The 19674-nt window shown below is 64.2% G+C and overlaps 1 protein-coding gene across 25 annotated transcripts in view; it reads right to left on the bottom strand.

The window, feature by feature from the left end:
• Brsk2 (BR serine/threonine kinase 2) overlaps positions 1 to 19674 on the bottom strand; it is a 54932-nt gene that overhangs the window by 26292 nt on the left and 8966 nt on the right. For 24 of the 25 annotated variants that reach the window (XR_013437275.1, XR_013437276.1, XR_013437277.1 and 21 more), the window contains exons 2-3: positions 1884 to 1978; positions 205 to 290 (exon numbers count right to left, since the gene is read on the bottom strand). Coding sequence is in view for 20 of the 25 variants with exons in the window: in XM_078045287.1 (XP_077901413.1) it covers positions 205 to 290; positions 1884 to 1978 (181 nt within the window). In the remaining 5 variants the exon portion in view is untranslated. Of the gene's footprint in view, positions 1 to 200; positions 291 to 1883; positions 1979 to 19040; positions 19135 to 19674 lie in introns of those variants that run through there. The other variant, XM_078045296.1, reaches the window with a different exon arrangement.

Genomic DNA, 19674 nt, shown 5'->3' with positions numbered 1-19674 from the left:
CAGCCAGCACTCCACTCCAGCCCAGCACTCCACTCCAGCCCAGCACTCCACTCCAGCCCAGCACTGCACTCCAGCCAGCACTCCACTCCAGCCCAGTACTCCTCTCCAGCCCAGCACTCCAGCCCAGCACTCAACTCCAGCCCAGCACTCCACTCCAGCCCAGTACTCCTCTCCAGCCCAGCACTCCAGCCCAGCAATACCTACAAATATTTTTTGTTCTCATAGACGTCATGCAGCTTCAGGACATGTGGGTGTTCGATGAGTTTCAGGATGGCGATCTCGCGCTCCACCTGCCAAGTGGACGATTATCAGGCCACCTTCAAAGCCAGGGCTTGACCAGCAGCTCTCCTCACCAGAGCACTGCCTGTCCACTCACTATCTGACCTTGCTTTGGGGGTAGTAGACTAGGGAAAAGGGTGCCCTTGGCCTGGTCCCCACTGCATGTGGCTATGACTTGCTCCAGGCGAGCCTGGGGTGAGCAGCCAGGACAGACCTACCTGGGCAGCTGTAGCCTGGGCAGGGCTGCAGGTGGGTGTGCAGCCACCTGTGTGCAAGCTCATGTATACATATGCAGCACAGCAGGCTGTGAGAAGAATGTCCTGGCTTCCCCCACCCCTTCACGGGGAGCCCAGAGCCTGTCCCAGGGCCCAGGGAGGTCAGAAGTGGCCCCTGAGAGCATGATGGACAGAGGACACCACAGGCCTGCTTTTGAGAGGCAGGCAGGGCCTCACCCTCCTCTACATCTGCTCTGCCCTACGGAAGCTGGCAGAGAGGAGTCACCCAGGCAGGAGGGTGGCAGCCCAGTGCCCCTCATTGCACCTGCCCCTGGCTCTTCTCCCCCCGTGGTGCCAGGCCTCCTCCCCACGCTTTGGCCTCCTGCCATTGGGCTCTTTGCTTCCCACTCACATGTCCCAGATTCAGCACTCATCCTGAGCCCCACTTGAGCTGGGTGCTGCCTTTGCCCTGGCCCCCCTGAGCCTCAGCTGCACCCCACGGCAGGGTCAGAGGTCAGCTCCCAACCCCTCAAGTCTCCAGTCCACCCAAGCTGCTGTCCTGCCCCTTATAGCTGTGCAACTCTCCGCCGGGTGCTTGGTTTTCCCAATCCAGTGTCTGAACCCATCCCTGCCTCCAGCAGCCACGCATCCTGAAAACTATAACATCAACAGTCCCTAAATCCCCCTGGGTCTCGGTCACTTTCATCCTGGCCATTGCTCCCAACCCTAACCTAAGCCCTGTCCTTGTCACCTGTCTTGGCTCCCATCACCAGGCCTGGTCCAGGCCTGCTCTGCCCTGCAGAGATGCCCCCAGGCCCTGTGCCCCTGCGTGGCCAGAACAACAGACACCTTGGAGGATGAGGGATTGAACAAGGACACCATCAGAGCTGTCCAGCACCCAGGCGGGGGCTCGGCCTCAGCCCTGCTGAAGGGGACATTCTTTTGGCCATTGTAGCAACCCCAGCCCGTCCCATAACCATATGGTGGAAACAGGGTCTTGGGACCTCTGACCCACCAAAGTCAGGCCTCATAATGCCCCAAGGATTCAGTAGCCCACAGAGGGGCTAGACAGACCCCAGGAGCCTTCTACCCACGGAGCTGCACTAGTCCCAGTGACCAGACTCCAGCACATGAGCCCTGCCCCCAGCCTGGTCTTGATGTGGGGAGGGGCCCCTCAGGGACGGGGTCTCCTCTGTTCTAACTGGGGAAACAGGTGCAGTAGGTGGGAACACGAGGGAGGTCTGTCTGCTAGGGGCCTGTCCTTCAGGCCAGGGAAGCCACTTGCTGTGGCCAGGAGGAGTGGGCAGAGGAGAAGAGGAGGTCCTGGGGCGCCTGTCCCCATCCAGAGGGACTGCAGAGGCCCCGCCCCACCCCACCCAGCCAGCTCACCTTCATCAGCACAGACTCGCTCAGCTTCTCACGGTTGACGATTTTGATGGCGACTTTCTGGCACGTGACACAGTGGATTCCCAGCTTCACAAGGCCTGCAGGAGAGAGAGGACCAGGCTCAGCCACTCAGGGCTACGCGGCACCCTGCACCTGGCCAGCAGGGACGCACCACTCCCACTGGGGCTCCTCGCTTAGGGTCTGCACTCTGTCCCTCCCTCCCAGAGCACCCGAGCCTGCTGGGCTCCACGGCCACCGTCTGCCCAGAGGTCCCTCAGTTACTGGCAGAACAGCTCCATGGAAAGGTGGCACGCTGCCCCCCAAAGCCCACCCCTCCCTAAGCCTTGGTCACAGTGAGCCCTCATCCTTCCACAGGAGGAGGCCATCCCAGTTGGGAGCCCACAGACCTGTGCCTGAGGCCACATCACTCTTGCCCCAGGACACCAGGACAGGCCCAGGCCCACTCCCCAGGCAGCTCCACCCAGCCTCCTGTGGCCCAAGACCCTCCTCCCTGGAGCCCTGGGGACGGGTGCTCAAGCCACCTCCACTCATCATGTCCATGGAGCCCTGGTCTCCCACCCCACCCTGCCATGTCAACTGCCCAGCTGCCCCCGGCCAGGTAGGGTCTTTCCCCAGCTCCCTAGCCCGTGGGCAGGCTGGCGTGTGCACACGTGTGTGCTGCTTTTCCTGTTTGTAAGAGCCCTTTGTCTCAGGTGGGAAATCAAGCTTTTGTGTGTCGCATGGTTTGGAAACATTCCCCTGGCCCTGGCCCTGGCCTCAGCTTGTCCTCTGGAGCCCAGATCTTCACCGCCGATCACATCCTGCAGGACAGGCTCTATGCCGGTGAGTCTGGCATCACAGTCCCTGCCTCTGGTACTGATGGTGGCCCTGCTTTCTGCAGGTCATCAGCTCCCACGGATCCCTGGGAACCCTGCCACCTCCCCTAGTCTGTGTCCCAGCCTGGGCACAGGTGCCTCCTCCAGGCCTGGTCCAGAGGTCCCAAGATAGGCTGACACTTCCCTGGCCAGCCTGCGGGGAGCAGGGCCAGGGGACCCTGGGTGTCTGCAAGCTTCCCTAGGCAGGAGCAGCCGCTGCCCTCCGCGGGGTGTGCTCCGAGGAACGCCAGCCCAGGCCTGGTGCAGGCTCTCGGGGCCTCGCCAGCTGCTCAGATGGGAGCAGAGCCCAGCAGGAACAGCGTCCACAGCTCTGCCCATCCATCGTTCAGAGCCACCTTGGCAAGCGCCGCAGCTGACCCAGGGCTGGCAGTGGCTCCTCCGCACAGCAGTCAGGACAGGGGTGCCCCCCACACTGGGAGCTCTCCCCAACAGACACGAGACTCTCTGCACGTGGCCAGGGTGCAGCAGGTCAAACAAGGCCCAGCAGGTCCCCACATGAGCTGGAGGCCCAGGAGACCCAGGGAGCAGCCAGGAGGTACACCAGCCCCACACAGGAGAGGCTCCTGCAGTCGCCAGGCCACACCTCGGAGCACCGCCCAGACAGAGACAAGGCCAGGCACAAGGGCCACAAGAAGTGGGAGATGGGCTCAGCTCCCAGAACTTCCTGTCCCATCAGGCCAAACCCTGAGACCCCAAAGACACAACGCAGCCCTGTGTTCCCCGGATCTAATGAGAGCAGGACCAGTGAGACGGGAGGGGCAGACAGCAGACCGTCCCAGGGCAGGAGGGTGCAGCCTCGGCCTGGCTCTGCGCAGCTCAGGGAGAACGGACGTGAATGTCCCAAAGGGGACGAGTCTTGCCTTCACAGCACAGCAGCCAAGGTCCCAGCAGCCCTGAAGACACAGCGTTACAAACATGATACCAGGGACCACAGGTGGACACTGCTGGCTGACCTCAGGGGAGATGCTGGTCTCAGAGCTCAGGGCCCCATACAGGGACAGCACACATACTGACGCATGCATGTACACACGCATGCATGAACACGTACACACACATACACATACTTGTACATGCATCACACGTCTGCACTCATGCACACACGTGCACACGCCTACACATGTGCACACACACCCACATGCATGGGCAACCTCAGATGACGGGGCTACATGATGTGTGTGGGAAACGCGGTCCTGCTTCAGGAAACAGGAAGTGGGCGTGGACGGCAGAGCACCTGACAGCAGCCAAGGACCAAAGTCCCAGAAGTCGGACATAAAAAGGGTGCAGCCACTGTCCCCCCACCAGTTGTGCCCCCAAGATCTGCTGGGCATGGCCTGGGCTCCACCCCGCCTCCAGGAGGGGAGATCCTGGCATCAAGGGTCCAGCTGGGAGGACCAAGGGCCACCCAAAGGAGAGGCTCCTGGCAGGCGCAAGGCCTTCCTCCAGGGCTCCTGTGGGCACAGGCAGTCCAGCCCAGTGACAACAGGCACAGAAGCCACCACTGCTCAGACACTCCGGCCTGAGGACGCGCCCCGTGTAGGGAAGCCACGCTGGTGTCCTTGATCCCTGCCTCTCTCTCCGTCTCCACCTCCTTTCACTAGTTTCCCTCTGACCACAACGTCCTTCCCTACTACCGAGAACCTGCCCACTCTGTAAAGCCCAGCAGGCAGGTGCCCCTCCTTGGTGCCCTCGGGAGAGAATCAGCCCCATGTCCTACTCTCCCACAGCCCCAGGGGCCCCGAGGGCTGGGTGTCTGGGTGCCCAGGTGCTCGGCCACCTCCCTGGTGGCAGAGTGGCGAGCGTGCCCTCGGGAGCTCTCCAGTCCTCAGGTCCAAGCCCTGCAGCCCCTGGGACTGTGGGCCGGGCGGCTACCGGGGGAAGCCCAGGACCATCCTGGATCGCCCAGCCCTCCCACTCGCTGGGGCTTATTTTCCAATTGTGACTTTATCTCTAATTACTGTCTTTACACACCAGGCTAGCTCAAGACCAAAGTGCACGTGTCACAGATAATGGCATGGGTGGGACCCAAGCCGAGGAACCTCCAGCTCCCACCGCCGTCTGCGGGAGGCAGGGGCAGGGGGGGCGCAGGGCTGCTGGAGCCCACGGCAGTGAAGGGCTGCCGGCATCCTGGGCCCTGGGGCCACAGTGAGGACCTGGGCCCCGTGGGGCTGTCCCACCGCAGGCACTGGGAGCTCCTGACCTCGGGGCAGGTCCTGCCCAGACCCCGTCCTGCTGCTCCTTGGTGTGAGTGGGGTCCCCCCCGGCACGTGACAGTGCGGCAACGGGTTCCTGGAGGGTGGGGAGGCAGTGGACACGTGGGCCCTAGGCTGCGGCACAAGCCACCTGACACCAAGGCACCTGCAGGCCAGAGGACCCATCTCAAAGTGGCCAGCAGGCAGGGGACGCAGCGCCTGGGCCCATCCTGTGGTCCTCCTCAGTGAGTCCTGGCCCCGGCCAGCTGCCCTCACTGCATCCCAAGTGGGTCATGAGGCTGCAGGACTCTGGGACCAGCTCGAGGCCACACACCTCTCATGACATCCCTGTGTCCGATCCCCTGTTGGTCTCCCCACACTGGCCTAAGCATTGGGAGATGGACGCTGGAGAGCACTGTGGCTAGAGATCCATCTGCCCCTCTATCACCACCCTGTCCTCAGGGACTGGGCCTCACAGGTAGACACAGGGTGCAGGCCTTCAATGCCTGTCCCCTGAGATTCATGACACTGCACATAGTGGCCCTTACGACACAAGCCCGGCTGCTGCCCTGCATGGCCCTGACCGCTGGGGGTCTTGTAGTGATATTTGGGGTGCCAAGCATGGGCTATACAAAGGAACTTTGTCTTAGCAACTATCTAGATGGCTGTCACCCTAAGCCCTGTCCCCAGGAGCCCAGAGCCAGTAGAAGGAAGAGGTGGCCTCCAGGTGGGCTTCCGGAGGAGCAAGTGGTGGTGGAGACCCTCCCCCTACTTCAGGCCCTACTCTCACAGCATCCCCGTCCCTTGCTGGCCCTCCCCAGCCATGATATGCCCCCCCAGCAGTGGACTCAGCTCTCCAGTGCCTGAGAAGTTGCTAGGTGGAGGGTCGACGGGCACCCAGCCTCCTCCATGCCCCCTGTTGGTGCACTGCAGCAGGTGCCAGCCCCAGGGTCACTGAGTCACCAGCCTGGAGGGCCACCTGGAGCTGGGTATGAGAGAGGGTATGAGTTCAGAGAGTGGCCTGGGGTGGGCCCCTCTGGCCACAGGCCCCGCAAGGGGGTGTGGCGGGAGTGAGTGGTGGGCTACAGCATGCGGAAGACCTCCCCTCTCAGTGTGTCTGAGATGCCTCAGCTGCAGGGAGAGGCGGGGCTCTGCCACCAGGACCCACAGGGTGCTGTCCTTGGTGCTGGACCTGGCCCTTGCCCCCCAGGAGAGCCTGGTCTCTGGCAGCCCTGGGGCAGGCCTTGACTTGGCCCGGCGGGGCCGCTGTGGGCACAGAGACACAGCAGCAGCCTCCTGCAGTTCCTGGGGAGTGAGGCTCCTCGCAGGCAGGAGCGTCCGAGCGCCCAGGCCTGAGTCAGCGGACAAGCCACCCCCGTCAGCCTGCAGAGCCAGGGCAGGCCAGGCCCTGCCACCTCAGGAGGGCTGCTGGGAGGCCAGTGCTCCAGGGAGCGCTCCAGCGCCCTGGGCCCCCTTCACCACTGCCCTGCTCTGGAATCAAGTGGATGTCATCCTGAACCGGGCCCTTCAGGTGGCCCAGCTTCTGGGTGGCCGCCGCAGTGCGGTGACCCACTTCCTCAGCCTGCTCTCTGTGGGCAGCAGTTGGTGTGAAGACGCAGCGGCTCCCGTCTGCCTGGAGTGACGATGCGCAGCCTGGCCGGCACAGCTCTCCACCCAGGGGTCAGCACCATGCTGGCACCTGGAGACTCACCATGATGACTGCAACCTCAGGCACCGGGAGACAGGTCCCAGGGCGTGTCGGGGCCAGACACACGTGGGCACCTGGGAAACTGAGTCCCGCCCAGCAGGGCAGGCAGGCACTCTGCCCGGGCTGTGTCGCCCAGGGCGGACGCACAGGATCCTGCCAGAGCCCATTGGCCACCGCCCTTGGAGGTCCTGATGGAGCTTCACAGCCCCACCAGAAGGCCAGCTCTGAGCAGCCTCACAGTGGCCTCAGCTGGACACTCAGGCCACAGTCCCAATACACACACCACAACCCCACACCCGGGCAGGGGCCAGCTGGGTCCACGTGGGCTTCCAGGAAAAGCTGACCCTGGAGAGGAGGCCTGGAGAGGCAGGTCCTCACACCTGGGTGCTTTTGGCCATGTGACCTTTGGCTTTCACAGTCTGGGAACGCCAGACCCCCTCCCTGCCCAGGCATCCAGTTTCCAGGCCATGGCTGCTGGTCCCAGCCTACAGTGACCAGACTGCTGTACAGGCCCAGCAAGGCTGGGGATGGGGTGTGCAGGACACACGGGACAGCGGTTCCACACTGACCCGCACACAGGGAACCCACAACCAGGTGCGCAGGGTGCAGGAAGAGATGGAGATTCCTTAGGCTGCGCACGCCGGGGGAGCCCAACCTAACCCTGCAGGAGCAGGAGGCGGCACCACACAGACGGTGGCCGCCCACCAGCGTGCCAGGGAGGGCTGGCGTCTCTGGGGAGACGGCTGTTCACGCTCCGAAAAGGAACCTCTCAAATTAAATTAATTAAGCCCTGAAATATTTCACTTGCCGGCAGCCGCTGGGCTGTCTCTGCTGTGCCCCAGCCCAGCACCCAAACACGGGGAGTCGGCTGCTGCACCTCGCAGACCCAACCCACAGCTTGTGCCTGAAGGGAGGCCCGTCCCAGGGGAGGGAGGACTCCTGCACGACCCCCCTATCCCAGTACCCACCCCAGGTCCCTTCCCAGGCAGAGCAGACCCCCCTGCAGCCCAGGGAGGATGGGGAGCAGGAGCCTGGTTCCCCCGACCTCCGGGAGTGGGCCCTTGGGTGCCCCCCAGCCACAGGGCTCTCCTAACACTCTACCCTGCTGTGGTGTATTGGACAAGAACCCCCACGTCCGAAGTCCTCGTCACCCCACACTGACCCCTCCTCCTCCAGGAGGGGCCTGGGATTGCTCCCAAGAAGAGAACCCAGCCAGGGGGTCCCAGGTGGGACCAGCCAAGCCAGGGGCCCTCCTCCACCCCAAGGCAGCCCACAGGGGCTCAGAGCTGTTCTTGTCCCCAGCTGCCCCATGACTCTTCTGCTCTGCACTCAAATAAAAGATAGGATAGAAGCCACTGATCAGCCCGGGCGGAGGCCCCCCACCCCTGTGCACACAGACACCCCGCTCCCCACGGGATGCTGGGTGCCCAGTCCTCCAGGCTGGGCTGCCCCAGGAGGAATGGCCCTGGGCTAATGGAGCCCGGGGGTGCTTCTGAGGCTGGCTTCAGGGCCGAGGAGTCGGGCAGGGAGGGACTGCTCCCCAGAGGCCTGCTGACCCAGGGATGGAAGAGGGTGTGGAGCAGCAGTTCTGGGTACAGAGGGCACCCTGGCTGCCAGGGCACTGCCAGAAACGCAGGCTGGATCCTGGGCAGGCTGGCTCTCAGGTCTGCCCCTGCGGACCCCACCTCTGGTTAGAAGAGGCAGCCGGCAGTGATGGAGACCGTCCGCCTTCAGAGCCCTCTGAAAAGCTTGCTCCGGGGCTGGCTGTCTCCAGGGACCGGGGACGCTGAGCATGTCTGGGTCAGGGAAGGGGGTCAGGGAAGGGGGCCAGGGACGGGGGCCAGGGTGGGCCCCAGAGTCGGGTGCTGAAACAGAGGGAGCAATCACTGAGTTTGAACTCGAGATCCTCGGGGTTGCACCTCCTCAGACCTGGACAGAGACCACCCAGGACCAGGTCCAGCCGAGCAGGGGCAGGGGTGCCCTGGGCAACCCGGCCTCACTGCAACACCCCGACCCACTCCTGGCCCCTCAGCACATGACAGACAGCTCCAGGCAGAGGTCACACACCGCAGACCCAGGTGAGAACACCTTGCTCCTTATCAGAACCACACGGGGCCTCCTCCCCGAAAAGTGCCCCATGACCGGCACGGGAGGAGCTGTGCCTGGGAGGGGAAGTCCAGGGAGAGAGCACTGAGCAGGCCTCGGGCAGCTCCCCACACCCCCACAAGACTCGAAGGAGCAGCAGGAGAAAACCAGAAAGGGCCTGGGAACAACGGTGAGTGCTGGGAAAGAAACCATGCACAAAGATGAAAAGACGCAACGCCCCTGACGGGAGAGGACAGAGACGCCAGGACAGACGGCCAACCAGAGAGCCCAGCTCGCGACAAGGGAGGAGCCCCAGGGGGCGACACCGGGGCCCGGGGGGACGCCCTGGGCAGCGCACTCAGCGGCTCAGCAGACCCAGAGTTCTCCTGGTGACACTCAAGCCCGTGCCCACTCCTGGGAGATGAGTCCCTCCTGGGCTCCCTCCCCTAGACGCCTGGCCCAGCCAGGTGAGGGGCCGCCAGGCCTGACCCAGCAAAGTCCTGCAAAGATCCAGTGACCAGCCTGACGGGGGCAGTCCTGCCCGCCCGTTCTCAGCAGGAAGGCAGCCATGGGGCCTGTCTTGGGGGCACAGCAGAGCAAGACACAGCTGCCCGGGGAAGCTGGGGAGGGGCTCGGGGCATCGCTAGTTGGAGGAAAGGTGGAGAAGGGCCTTCAGATGGGCTCACAGCAGAGTGGACCCCACAGCAGGGGAAGGGGAGCCAGGAGCACGTAGGGGGCCGACTCGCACCACCCCTGTCCCCACCAGGGGAGCACCAGGTGCCAGCCATACCCAAGGAGGGAGGAGGCACGCCCAAGAGGGGACCCCGGCCCAGCAGAGGACCGCTCGGGCAAACTGAAGTCCACTCCTGGAAGGGCACCGTAGGCAGGTACAGAGGTCCCGCGGGGAGATGGGAGGGTCTTGCTCCAAAGGGCTGACCCTGTGGCCGTGGCAGCAGAGCCCATGGGGTGCGTCACCCCAGCCGCCGGCTCAGCCTGCAGGGCCAAGCCCTCGCCCAGGATCTTGAGTCTTTCCAGTGACTTGGAAATCACTGAGGGTAGGGGCTGGGCTGGGGCTCAGTGCAGAGCACTCACCCAGCACATGTGAGGCCCTGGGTTCCATCCTCAGCACCACAGAGAAATAAGAAAATAAAATAAAGGTTAAAAAACACAATAGCATTTTTTTAAAAAAAAACAATAAAGCTTTAAAAGATCACTGAGGACACTAGTAGAGATCTGTTTGTGTGGTGAGGTCTGCCGATGTTTATTGTGTTAGAAATTAAAACAAACTTCACAAATACTTGTTCACTGACAAACAGTAAAGCTGTTCCACACACCAGGATGTGAGTGCGACTTTATTAACCGCCCTGACCCGTGGGGGTCAGGGAGAAGGACAGCCTCCCGTCCTCACGCCACTCGGAGACGGCGTCTCCCATGGTGTCACACAGTACCCAGTCGGACCCCGGAAGGGTCTCAGGGACCCCAGGGACCCCTGGCCTAGGACTGCGGCTGCCCACCTTCCTACCTTCTGGGGACAGTTTGAAGTGGGGGCACTTGATCAAATCAGCCAAGGGACCCCCCGTGCTTCTCCCCAGGGTGAGGGCACCCCTTAACCTCTCACGGACCACTCCAGTGCTCCTGGAGCCAGGCACTTCCAACAGAAGCTCCTCCCAGCCCGGGGCCCAGCTGACCCAGGGTCCCCTATGGGCAGCCTGCAGGCCTGCAGGAGGGGGCAGAGGGGTAGCCCCACCCAGCCCAGCCCACCCCGGGCTGTGGTCCTCAGTGGGGCCTGAGGTCAGCCCCACACCCCTGGCCCTCAGCCCCGAGAGCAGGTGGAAGTCCATGGGCAGCTGCCTCAGGGGCATGGGGCTGGCAGGACTCACACCAGACCTGGAGCCAGGGCCCAGTTCACCCAGCTGGCTGGCCCAGAGACAGGTCAAAGACCAGCTGGCCCCGGGCCACCTGTCCGCCCTGGGAAGGCCACACCCACCCACACCTGGGCACCTCCTGGGCAACACAGAGGGAGGGAGGGAATGGGTGGGGGTCTCAGCCCTGGGAAGGCCACACCCACCCACACCTGGGCGCCTCCTGGGCAACACAGAGGGAGGGAGGGAATGGGTGGGGGTCTCTGCCCTGGGAAGGCCACACCCACCCACACCTGGGAGCCTCCTGGGCAACACAGAGGGAGGGAGGGAATGGGTGGGGGTCTCCGCCCTGGGAAGGCCACACCCACCCACACCTGGGCGCCTCCTGGGAATGGGTGGGGGTCTCCGCCCTGGGAAGGCCACACCCACCCACACCTGGGCGCCTCCTGGGAAACCCAGAGGGAGGGAGGGAATGGGTGGGGGTCCCCCCCCAGGGCAGCTGCAGGGGCCAAGCTGAGAGCCACTCCAGCTCCAACTGCCCAGCCCTGGCCCCTGTTGGTGGGCAGGGGCAGGGGAGAGGGCCGGGCTCCTGGCCCACCTCTCACAGGGGCAAGAAGTCCTATCCCTGCTGACCCAGCTGGTTCCCACAGGAAGGCCAGGCCTGAGGACAGGGTGACACTTGCCTGCAAACCCTGTGGCCAGAGGCCCTCACTGCTGGACGGAGCGACTCAGACACAAGGCCTCTGCTGCTCTTGCCCTCAGGAGCCCCTGGCCTACCAAGAGGGGTCAATGGCCCCCCAGGGTCCCCTACAGGCCCAGGATGGGGAAGCCCCCAGGTCGAGGCCCCTCTTGGTGGCTCCAGCAAGGGCTACAGAGGGAGGTGACGGAACGGGGACCTGGGCTGACCAGGTGGGTGCTGGGTGGGCACACACTGCCGGAAGGGGCCAGCTGGGAGGTTAACAGGCTGATGGTGGGGACACTATCCAAGATGGACCCCAGGGCCCACAGGGGTACCCCAGGGGCAGCTGGGGCCAGAGTTGCTGGCTGGGGCCTGAGCCCAGGAGCCCCATGAGGTGCAGAGCCCAGGAGCCCCATGAGGTGCAGAGCCCCATGAGGTGCAGCCCCTGCCCTCTACCCTCCCAGAAAGGCCTGCCTGGGCCAGGACCATCCCACTCCCAGGCCTGCCACGGGCAGACAGGGAAGGGGGCGTGATGGGCACCAGGGAGGGACTGCCAGGCAGCCTCATCTGCTGCCCCCTGCCCTGCCAGGAACTGGCATCCCAAGGGGGCCCCTAGCCACCCCAACTATGGGGATCAGGAGCCACACTGCACCCTGGGCCCCAGAGCCCGGCCAGCTGGGGTGCCAAGGCCACCCTGGGCAGGTGGGCAGGGTTGCATCTGGGCTGGCGGCTGCTGTCCCTGGTTCCCAGATACAGCCCCTCCCACCACCTGACCCCCCAGTGCTTTCTAAGGGGGCCCCTGCCTCACGCCCGGCAGGGCCCCACCCCAGAGCCCCCACCCCACTGTCCCCCCGAGCACCCAGGAAGCAGGGCTGGAAAACTGCAAGCTGTGCTCCTTGGGGAGGGGTCTCCCCACGTCAGGACGGTGGTCAAGTCTGTCCCTCGGCACTGTGGCCAGGCCTCGCCCCTAGGGAGGCAGTGCCACTTCAGGCCTCATGCAGGTGCCCGCCCTCCCAGGGTGGTCAGGGGCCCGAGCAGCCGGCCTCCGTGGAGCACCTGTGCAGGTGGGGTTCCCACGGCCCCCGTGGGGCGATGGCTTGGGCCCGCTGCCGGCCAGGCTCAGCCCCGCTCTCCACAGAACACTGCTGACTCATGCAAGGTCACGGCAGGCAGTGAGTGTCCTGCAGGGCTGGACCCAGGTGGGCTCCTGTATGCAGCCCTGCCCACCTGCTGGGTCAGGCCTGGGAGCTCTCCTTAGAGCAGGGAAAGGGGCCACTGTCGGCCGGGACTCCACAGAGAAGGTGGTCCCCCACCCCAAGGAGGTCTCCGGGGTCGGTAGTCATGTGGGATGAGGCTCGAGTCCCAGAACACCTTCTCCCCAGCTCCAGGGTGGAGGGGGCGGGCCATGCCCCCTGCCCAGCTCCCAGCCTGCTGGGGCCCTGACCCTTGGGCTGTCCAGCTGGGGACAGAGCCCCTTCCAGTCTGCAACTCCAGCCCCGGAGCCAGGCTGGCAGACCCGAGGAAGGAGGCTCAGGCCTACACCTAAGCCCACCCTCCCGTCCTGGGAGGCAGATCTGTGGCCCTGGGAGAAGCCTCTGCACTGAAGGTCAGAGAGCCCCATCTCTGAAAGATCCCGCTGGTCTCTAAACCCCAGCAGACTCCTACCAAGCCTCCCCCTCCTCTTTCCTGACAAACCTCCATCTGTTGCCATGGTGACCGGAGCAGAACCGGCAGGCAGCATCCACAGATCCCTGCCCCCACCCCTTCCTTCCATTCCCCTCAGCTGGGCCCCAGCTCAGACCCCCCAGCCCACCCCACTCCAGCCCAGGTCAGCCCCAGCCCTGGACTCTGAGGCCTGTGAACACCTGGCTTTGCTGCCCACTCACCCACAACACCCAGCTGGTGCCATGCCCACTGCACGGGATGCCCCACTTCTAGGCCAAAGGGGGGGCACCTGAGGAGGCCCACAGCCCAGCTTGAGCAGGCAGGGTGGGGAGGGACGTCCTGGCGGGGATCTGTGGGTGCTGCCCAAGTACATGTCCAGCCCCCTCAGAGGGGGGCGCCTAGCTCCTTCACCCACCCCATGTCAACTCCAGGCCCAAGACCAGAAAGAGGCAGAGCCCCGAGGACTGCCAGGAGCCAGCAGCACCCCAGCTCAGTCAGCCAGTCAGCTCAGAGCCCCCCCCCCCACCGCGCCCCCGCCAGAGGCGCCTGCTCAGGGCTCTTTTTGTGCTGTGAACTGCTGTGTGGTCAGGATGGCCCAGCGCCCGCTCCGCAGCTGTCTTGCGGTCCTCTGGGGCAGAGCTGACGCACAAGAGCTGCATGAACTTCAAGTGCTCCTTTGGTCTCCGCCTAAGCACGCTCCTGTGAAAGGCCACCCCAACAGGAGGCCAACGCACTGTGGCCCCCTTGTCCTGTGTCCTGCACAGCCCCTCCCTCAGGCCCACACTGCCTTCTCCAGCTTCGGGGCAGGAGACACGTGGTGCACACTCTAGCCCCTGGGACGCCACACGGACCCCAAGACAGATGGTGGCTGTAGGCTCCAAACACCCCCAAACAGAATGGCAGCTCTGAGTGGACTGGGAAAGAGGGCTCTGACCAGCCAATTAGAACCCCACAACACGCCAGCTGTTTCCAAATGAGCTGGGGGTGACAGGCGATTCCCAGTAAGATGCAGGTGACTAAGCACCTGCAATAAAGGGTGTCATGGTCCTGCCCAAGAATCCAACCCACACCAGGGAGACCTGTCCCAGGCACCAGGAGCCCCACAAGCTCAGGGCACGGTCCTGGGAGGGAGGAAACAGGGGCAGCCACTGTGGGGCCTGCCCCTTTCGTCACGAGGGACCTGGCTGTGGAGTGAGGCAGCCCCCATGGCAGGGCTCGGCCCAGAAAGGCTTGTGCACACCTCCACATGCAGGATCTGGGGCCCTGACAGCCCAAGAAGGACTTGGAAATGATCCCGAGCTGCGGAGGGAGCGCCTGGTAGCAGGAAGTGCCATGCACTGGCCACTCGCTGCAGCCTGGCCCACGTAGACAGCCTGTCAGGGTGGCATGGGGGCAGCCCACACAACGGCCAGCACCCTCCACTCCAGACACACGCGAGTTTCAGGGAGGGCTCGGGACGGAGTGTCCCTTGAGCTCCTGCCACTTCTGCTGTCTGGTGTCTGGGTCAGGAAATGGCGGCAGGTGCGTGTGCTCCAGGCTGGCTGGGCTACCTGGTTGCAGAAGGCTGCCCCGTGCTGCCCAGGCCATGAGCAGGTCATCCTGGGTCCCCCAGGTTGGCAAGAGAGCAAGAAGGATGCAGCCTGGGTCCTTGGGGGAGCAGAGGGTCTGGAGGCAGAGGAGACATGGGGTTCCAAGAGCTGGACTCTGGAGTGACCAGCCAGGGGCCTCAGCCTCCCCCAGATCCACCACCAGCACATCAGGATGGGGGGCTTCACACCTGCTGCTAGGATGTGGAGGGGCTGTCAGCCAGTAGGATGGGGTCCCCTTCCCTCCTAGGCAGTCACTCAGCCCCTGCCAGCACAGGTTGGCATGGCAACCACAGAGGCAGCTGGACCAACCTCGATCTGATGCGACAGAAGCCGACCCTCCCCAGCCAGAGTCCCCGTAGGTGTCCACCGACCACAGGTGTCCACCTCCCACACGGCCCGGGCCTCAGAAGTACTGCAGCAAGGGTGGGTGTTCTAGGAGACCCTGAGAGCTATGCAGCCTCCTCCGAGGCAGGCCCTGCTCAGCACAGGGCCACCCCGTCCCACGGCCCCCCAGGCAGGCAGGCCCTGAGAGCCTTCCCTGGCCCCCTTCCCTGGGGCCACCAGTGCGGTGAAGCCATCAATTTAAGGTTGTGTGGGGCACGGAGAGGCAAACAGCCCCCCTACCATGTCCCTGTTCTGTGCCCCTGGCCGGGGAGGGAGCCTCGGCCCGAGCCCCACACACACTGGAACTGCATTCTTGTAGAGAACCCTCCTGGAAGCGGGTGGGACCCCTACTCCAGCCCCCAGAGTGCCACGTTAGATTTTGACTAACTGGTTTCTGCGACTCAGGATTGTAAAATCAGCCCAGTGAGATCACTTGCTGAACCCGCTCTCAGAAATGCCACGGGGCTGCTGTCGGGGCTGCTGTCCTAGTGGGAGGCCTCCCTCCCCTCCCTACAGCACAGACCTGGGGTCTACTGACAAGGCCACGGGCCAGCCCACCTGCAGAGTGGCAGCCGGGGACCCCAGAAAGAGAAGTCTTTGGGAGGATGCTGACTTTCTGTGAAGGCACATGCAGGGTGGGGGCAGGGAGGTCAGCGTGGGCCAAGAGATGAGCAGAGTGTGGGAGGGAGGAAAGGCAGGGCCTCTGGCTGGGGGTCAGACATCTGGAGGACCCAGTGCACTCCATGGGGGGGGGCCCAGAGTGACATGACCAGAGGAGACCCAGCCACCGGCGATCCCTGCACAGTGCTGTCCAGATCCTGGGAATGGCAAGAAAGCTGTGCTGGACAGAGTGCAGGGGCTGGGGGCTGGGGAGTTCAGCAGGCCTGTCTGGGACAGCTGGGGGCAGAGGAGGAGAGGTGGCAGGGCAGCTCAGCAGATCCCCTCCCCCAAACGCCACAGCAGAGCCCCAGGGCCCAGGCTGCTCCCTCCTGCCCTGCTCCACAGGCCCCACCCCTCAGGGGCCCCAGGGATGGGTGATGGGGTTGCCATGGTGACGAGGTTGGGGATGCCTTCCTTGGGAAGCCCCAGGGAGCCTCCGCCTGTCATCCCACACACAGGCAGACACAGGCACCCAGACCTGCACACACGCACGTGACTTGTGCACGCACAGACCTGTGCACCCCCACACCAACCCACATACATGCTCATGACACAGACACAGGCACACACCCTCGAGCCCCAGCCCTAGGCTGCAGACTCCGGCCTCCTCCATCTCTGGCCTCAAGCCTCTTTACAAGCTGCTGGCTGGGGTCCTGCCGTCCTCCCTCCAGGCCCTGTGACAGCCCAGCCATGGGCCCACCCTCCCAGAAGCACAGCTGGCCAAGGGTCTGCTTGCCAGAGCAGAGCTGCCCCTGGCCCACCTGCTCCCTCTCACCTGCCCGACCTCCCCATGCTGAGGGCTCAGTTCCCCTCGGGGATGTCCTCCACTGGTGTGTGGGCCCAGCAGGACCCAGTATCACTGAGTGGTCAGTGAAGGCACTTCCTGGGTCCAGGGACACCTCTGGTCCCCAGTGCTGAGGCAGGCATGAGGAGTGGGGCCCAGAGGGCCAGGAAGGCCCAGCTCCCACAGCTCAGTGCTGAGTCCCAGACCTGCCACTGGGTGGGCAGGGTGCCCCTGGCCCTCCCTGCTGGAGCCTGGGTCCAACCCACACGGGAATGACCTTTTTGTCGGGATGCACCCTCCTGGAGATGAGTGGGAACCCCCACCCCAACACCCCTGGTGCCAGGTGGTCACATTAGATTTCTACTAAACAGAGCTGCCCTGCCCACCTAAGTCATCTGCCAGGTCACTTAGCCAGAGCTTACTGCATGCCCCCTCCCTGCCAGGCCCCTGCAGGAGGACTCAGGGAGCTCAGAGCCTGGGGTGCAGGGGTAGGGACCTGGTGAAGCCCAGCAAGCTGAGAGGTGGGCCTGGCACAGGCAGGGGCCACAGGGAGGCCGGGCCACACTTTCCAGGGACACCTCTAGGGTCTAACCCAGACGTGAGGGTGCTGTGTGCTGGGGGGCAGTGCAGGAGCTCCAAGTTCTGCCCTGGTGGGGAGGACTGCGGCGGCTGGCCATTGCCCCGGGGCCAACCACTCCCACGCCCTCTGCAGCAGGGGCAACCTCCCGGGGCCCAGACGCCACCCCCAGACAGACCCGCCACCCAGACAACCAGACACACACACACCCCACCCGCCACACCAGGGAGGGAATCACGCAGGGCCCTGCAGTCACCCACTGCGACAGGGACGGAAGCACTGGCCCAGCCCCCGCAGCGTGAGTGCCTGCTGTCCCCCAGGAGCAGCCTGCGCGGTAATCTCCAGTGTGGGGTAATAATAGAATCTGCTTAGTGGGCAGCAGGCAGGAAGGACAGGGAGAGGAGAAAGGCAGAGCCTGCTGGCCCACGCCCTGGTGCTCCCAAATAACAACATCTGTCCCCAAGGGCCACAGCGCCAGGGGCTGCACCAGAACCTGGGCAGGGCGTCTGCCTTACCCCATCCCTCTCGGGGCTGGTGCTGGGGCTGGTGGCCTCTGTCAATCCGGGCTCCCTGCCATTCCTCACTGCACTCTCCTCCAGGGGCCAGGACATGAGGTCAGAGGGCCCCACACTGTGCCATCAGCACCCAGGTCTGCACCCGGCCGGCAGTCAGGCTGGCACTGGATCCTGGCACGCCAGCTCCTACAAAGTCCAAAACCCTGGGAGGGGTGTTCCTGGGGAGGGGACATGACAGGGAACAAGGGTCAGGAAAGGGAGGCATGGGGAATGGGGGCAGAGGACAGGGGCAACATGAGAAGCAAGGCCCATGGGAGAAGTCAGCCCTGGCGCCCTGGGTCCCATCCCTCGGAGGCCTCGGGGTGCTGGAGGCTGGGGGTTGAGGCCAGCTGCAGAAGGGCACCACACAGGCAGTTCCAGGGTGGCCAGGGCAGGGCCGCGGGGGGTCTCTGTGGGACTGCGAGGGGCACTGGCTCCAGATGCCTCCTCCAGAACCCATGAATCCTGCTTGTACTCCCTGGGCCTAGCCTGGAGGGGTGTACAGAGGGGCCCCACCCCATGCCCCAGGAAGGGAGCCAGGCATCTGTCACTGCCCCCATGCCACTGGGCATGGCACTAGAATACTCACACCAGGATAGGACCCTCTCTAAAGAAGCCCAGACACACCCAGACGCAAGGTGCTTGAGGACCTCGCAGGTGAGCAGCTAAACCCAGGTCAGGAACAGGAACCCAGCAAAACCCACCTCCCGCCCCAGCCACCAGCCACCCACCACACAGCCATGCTCAGCCCGGCCTGCAGGCCACCCCAGGTAGATGAGGCACCTAGAAACTCTCCGGTCATGCTCAGCCTGGCCGGATGGGCACAAGCTCAGTTTATGAAGCCACGAAGCCGTGAACCACCAGGAGGGCCACCTTTCCCCAGGCCACACTATCAGAGCCGGACACTGCCCTGCCACTGTGGTACCCATGATCATGCCCCAGGCATCCAGGGCTTCAGTGCCCAGGTCCAGCTCAGCTGATGCCGCATCCACTGGGCCTGGGCTCCATATGGGGAGAGGACAGGCCAGGGCCTCAACACACACACATGGCCTGAGACCACTAGAGCTTCATGTCAAATCTGTTCTGGGTTCGCCAGCCACCACCCCCAGGGTGGAAAAGGCTCAGTCTCCAGGCCCAAGAAGACAGGCATCCAGTGGTAAGTCCCTGAGGCCCAGCAGGAATCAGCTGGAACAGTGATAGGGGAGCATGCCTGTGGCCACTGGTCACTCTGGAAGAGGCCTGCCTCCCCAGAAGGACTCTCTCAAAGACAAGAGAATGTCTCTCAGAATCAGTGCCACTTGTGAGATTCACAGGGGCTCCTGTAGCAGACAGGCAGCCACATTCGGCCCGGGCAGCACAGACAGGCCTGGAGTCCAGCAGTGCCCACTGGGCTCAGGGCCAGCGTCCCACAGGAGAAGGCCCAGGGCCAGCATCCACCAGCAGGAGACCAGCATAGAGGGAGCTGTGGGCAGTCCCCTGCCTACCCCCGCTCTCTGGGAAGTGGTGGCCCCCTCAGTCCAGGACTCACGGCTGTGTCCATCCACAGATATACTTGTCACACGGTGGCACTTGCCAGGGGAGCTTCTGTCTGTACTGCTGTGGTGAGGTGTGAATCCCTGGGATTTGGTTTAGAGCTCACAGACCTCCAATCCGAGCCGCCCTGGCAGCTGGCTCGGTGCTGATCCCCCTCTGGGAGCCAGGCCCCAGGGCCTCTCTTCCTTCTCAGCTCCTCCTGCCTTCAGCCCATGTTCTCTCCCCAGGCCAGCCCAGGAGGGCAGGAGGGGCTCCCTGAGTCCAGGCCAATCCCAGTGTCCCAGCCCAGAGGGCCTGGGGCACAGCCTTGAGGGATGCCTGGGTTGGCCTGTGGCCTGGGGGCGGGCACCTGGCACCTCTCACCTCTCGCCTCCCAGCCGGTGGGACAGCTGAGCAGCCTAGGGCCCAGCCTGCAGTGGCCTCTCCTCTACAAGCCCCTGTCTACCCCAGGGCCATCCCACACTCCTGCATGTCATCCACTCATCGGCCATCCAGAGCACAGAAAAAGGGCACCCAGGAGGCTGCACCAGGTGACAGACTGTGTCACTCCCCGCCTCCGGGCGCCCACACCCCAGGCCATCGTCCCTGTCAGAGTCACCCAGAGGGGTCTGCTGCAGCAGCCCACGAGA

This window comes from Ictidomys tridecemlineatus, chromosome 4, assembly GCF_052094955.1.
Source record: "Ictidomys tridecemlineatus isolate mIctTri1 chromosome 4, mIctTri1.hap1, whole genome shotgun sequence".
NCBI classification, from domain to species: domain Eukaryota; kingdom Metazoa; phylum Chordata; class Mammalia; order Rodentia; family Sciuridae; genus Ictidomys; species Ictidomys tridecemlineatus.
Note: the sequence above shows the minus strand (reverse complement) of the source record. Positions and strands in the feature narration are given on the sequence as shown.